This window comes from Anarhichas minor, unplaced genomic scaffold (assembly GCF_050575085.1).
Source record: "Anarhichas minor isolate MPS153535 unplaced genomic scaffold, ASM5057508v1 ptg000004l, whole genome shotgun sequence".
Classification (NCBI taxonomy): domain Eukaryota; kingdom Metazoa; phylum Chordata; class Actinopteri; order Perciformes; family Anarhichadidae; genus Anarhichas; species Anarhichas minor.
In genome coordinates this window covers 8,195,181-8,198,495 of record NW_027466450.1, presented here as the reverse complement: position 1 = coordinate 8,198,495, position 3,315 = coordinate 8,195,181, and the positions used below count along the sequence as shown (strand labels likewise).

The 3,315-nt window shown below is 41.1% G+C and overlaps 1 protein-coding gene across 1 annotated transcript; it reads left to right on the top strand.

The window, feature by feature from the left end:
* Positions 1-315: 315 nt before the first annotated feature.
* On the top strand, positions 316-2,990 carry LOC142971440 (uncharacterized protein C7orf57 homolog). The gene is made up of 7 exons (XM_076111960.1): positions 316-358; positions 509-673; positions 765-854; positions 1,073-1,194; positions 1,348-1,439; positions 2,639-2,736; positions 2,986-2,990. The coding sequence occupies exons 1-7, from the start codon at positions 316-318 to the stop codon at positions 2,988-2,990; spliced, it is 615 nt and encodes a 204-aa protein (XP_075968075.1).
* Positions 2,991-3,315: the final 325 nt, after the last annotated feature.

The following is a 3,315-nucleotide window of genomic DNA, read 5'->3' as shown; positions in this document are numbered from 1 at the left end:
CACGGTAACGCCAGTCAGAAGTTCCAAACAGAGTCTCCGTTCATCTCGCTCGGCAACTAAAATGTATTCAGAGTGAGTTTTACTGAACTTTAATCATCATAGTCACCGTCATTGCTGTGTTTTAAAACCCCTTTCCCTGCAGACTTATTAGCGCCGTCATTTACAATTTGTATTTAATTTGAGGACTGGATAAATTAGTCAGCTAGTTAGCTTAACCTATGCTAACGTTAATGACGATGCTGTAAGGTAAGTGTTACAAACTGTCGTCGAAGAGGTTGACAGTGTTCCGGGTTTTTGTCTCTATTTCCAATAGAAATGTCTCAGGTGTCACGTGCACCGATCTTCCATCGACTGGCAAGTACAACTGTTTATGCTGACTTAGTTTAGTTACTACGTTGTATGCTACAGAGATCATTAATAATGAGCTACACTTCACTGTGTGTGTGTGTGTGTGTGTGTGTGTGTGTGCGTGTGTGTGTGTGTGTGTGTGTGTGTTTTAACATTACAGGTGTGAAACCAGGGTATCAAGGAATAAATGCCCAGATCTCCCAGATTCCAGGACTGTCCCAAACCATCATCCCTCCTCCTGACGAGAAGGCCCGAGGGCGGAGGTCCGGAGTCCTAGAGAGTGACTCTGACTTTGTCAAGCTTTCCAAACAAGGCGGCCATAAGGGTAGAGCCATCCCGCACCCTTCTCTAGACACACCCCTCTCGCTGGTTGATGCATATTACCTATACTTATTTTTGCCCTTTTACCCAAACAGGACTTTTATGGCACGAGGAAATAATGGCTTCTAAACCCGAGCCATACAAAGCTCCAGGCTGGTTCTGCACTGCACCCGGGCACGAACCGAGGTAACATTTGTCTTGTTTTTTTATCATGCACAAGGACTTGTAGTTAGTTTATGAATAAAAAATACTTTCACCTCTATTACTAACAATACTACCTGCTGCTCATAGCAGCCAAAAAAACAATACAAACAGTAACAATCAACCGCAATAATAACTGATATCTGCTGTTAATCTTCATCATATATTCCAGCTATCAGGATACATGTCATATCTCTATACTGTCTAATTAACAGTGAGGAGGAGAAAAACCCTGGAGCTTTTCAACCAGCAGAGCCCCCTTTTGGGACTGACAACATGTCAACCTGGGAGAGGGATGATAGCAGCAGCAATGGCAAAGAGAAGGTAAACAAAGAAACGCCAGAGTCATTTAGAAAGTTATTCAGCCACACACGCCTCCACAATAAACAATTCATTCTGTGTTGTTTTCTGCCTGATTCAAGGGAGAAATGGGGAAGAGTATCCTCGCTTATGTTGACTCTGCTTTGTGTTCTGCAGAACAACAACGTCCACTACATCCCAACTGCGAGAGAGAGTGAGAACCCGCAGCCATCCAATCAATATTATGAGAAAAAACAATTCAAGAGGATGTAAGTTCACGTGGTCACAAGATGGTGCTGTTGTTCCGTATTGTATCCAGTACAAGCGGCTGCTGTCTCACAATGCCGCCACAACTCCCAGCAACCGGATTACACTGAGTGGAATAGATTTATTATAGAGCAGTGATCTTATTGTGTCAGAGCATATCAGTCATTTTAAGAGGAAGTGATAGCAAACAACACTTAAAGGATTGGTTAGTTAAAGTAGCAACGGATCTCTTAATGGCTAGTATGAACAGGAGGAAAGATTACAGCAAACAAAACCTGTTTTGATAAATATAGGGCACCTATTTTATGACTGACTTGAAAAACCGTGAACTTATGATGAATAAGCAATTTCATGTTTGTTAGCTTTTCCGTCTCATCGTTATTAGCATAACACATATGATATATGGCTGAATTCTTTGTATTTCAGAGCATATTGTCAGTAAAGTCTACAGCATGTGTATACACATTGCTGTGGTGATTAGGCAGGTATGCTCATGGGAGCCCACTCAGGTCAAACGAACAACCTCCAAACACCAGCTGTTTGCTTTGGCTCACTGCTCGTCTGTGCCGTGTGTTCCTTGTACCCGCATGAAAACACCGATGACTTGTCAAAACCCCAAAGTTACCTCACCTCGGAGCTACTGAGACAAAACCCGGTGAGAACTGTGGTTATAGTTCAGATGAGGTTATAGCCCTCAAAGGATCCAGTAAATCCTGTTTTCATCATCGCAGTGAAGTAATAATCTAAACAGTCTTGGTGCAAAATATTGACTTTGAGAGTGTAGAAATGTCCTGGAACAAGCGTGACTGGTCGAATAAAAATGATAATTCAATACCTTCTATTCTTTATTTTAAGGAAGATTAAGTAGGTTAAATCTGAGATTAAATTACTTGTTTCGATGGATAGTTTTGAGGATTGGTGGTTTTGTATAAACTCAACAGTATTTGACTCAGTGCGCTTTACTGGAAGAGATGTTTTGCAATGAGTAGCACAATGTTTAAAGGGTAGGGTCCAGATTGAATGTGTGCACTGTGCCAGCTGTCGTCCCTCATTTGAATCTGATAGACATTTTGTGGGGATGACAAACATTTACAACACATTGGCGACTACACAAAGCACCATTTGGTTTCATTTTGATGAAAAAGTTATCCAATAACTGCATTTCCGTGATATTTGAACATTTTGTCTTTGGTGTTCTCAGAACATTTGGCAAGAATGAATCTCCCGTCGACATGTCTAAGCTGTTGAGCTTTGGTTATGCGGAAGACAACAAACCAACAGACAACATTGATTTGTCAAGTAAGTAGCTCAGCGTTTCTGACAGCTGGAGCTACAAATCTTCCAGGTCACCCTCAATCATCTCCTCTCTTCATCATGCTATCAAAGTTCACCTCACGATAACTACAGGAAATGAAGCCAAAGGGTGTGAACTTGGAAGATTTCAGTCATGAAGAGTTTAAGATGCTTCTTGACAGTATAATGTGGAGAGTATTAGTGAACTGTGATTAGGTGAATGACTTGTGCTTGTACACATTTCCATGTCAACAGATTAGAAGACTGCGAGTGCCGTGGGAAAAGGATGCAGAAACTCCAATGCTTCCAACAGGAATAGTTGCCATCCCTCCATTTATTAACCCTTTCATACTGAGCGACATCAAGTGTTTTACTTAGTTCCAAGTGATCTGTTCTGTCAGATGTTATTACTTAAGTGTGGAAGTGCTTCATTGAATTAAAGCTATAGACCTTTTATTTATTGTGCGTGTTAGTGGTGCCTCATTAATAACTGACTTCCTTCAGTAAAGAAGGCACCAGTCAGTCTTTTGTTGTTTTGCTGTATCTGTAACTCTGTAAAGGGAAGTTTTGATTATTCAAATAAAA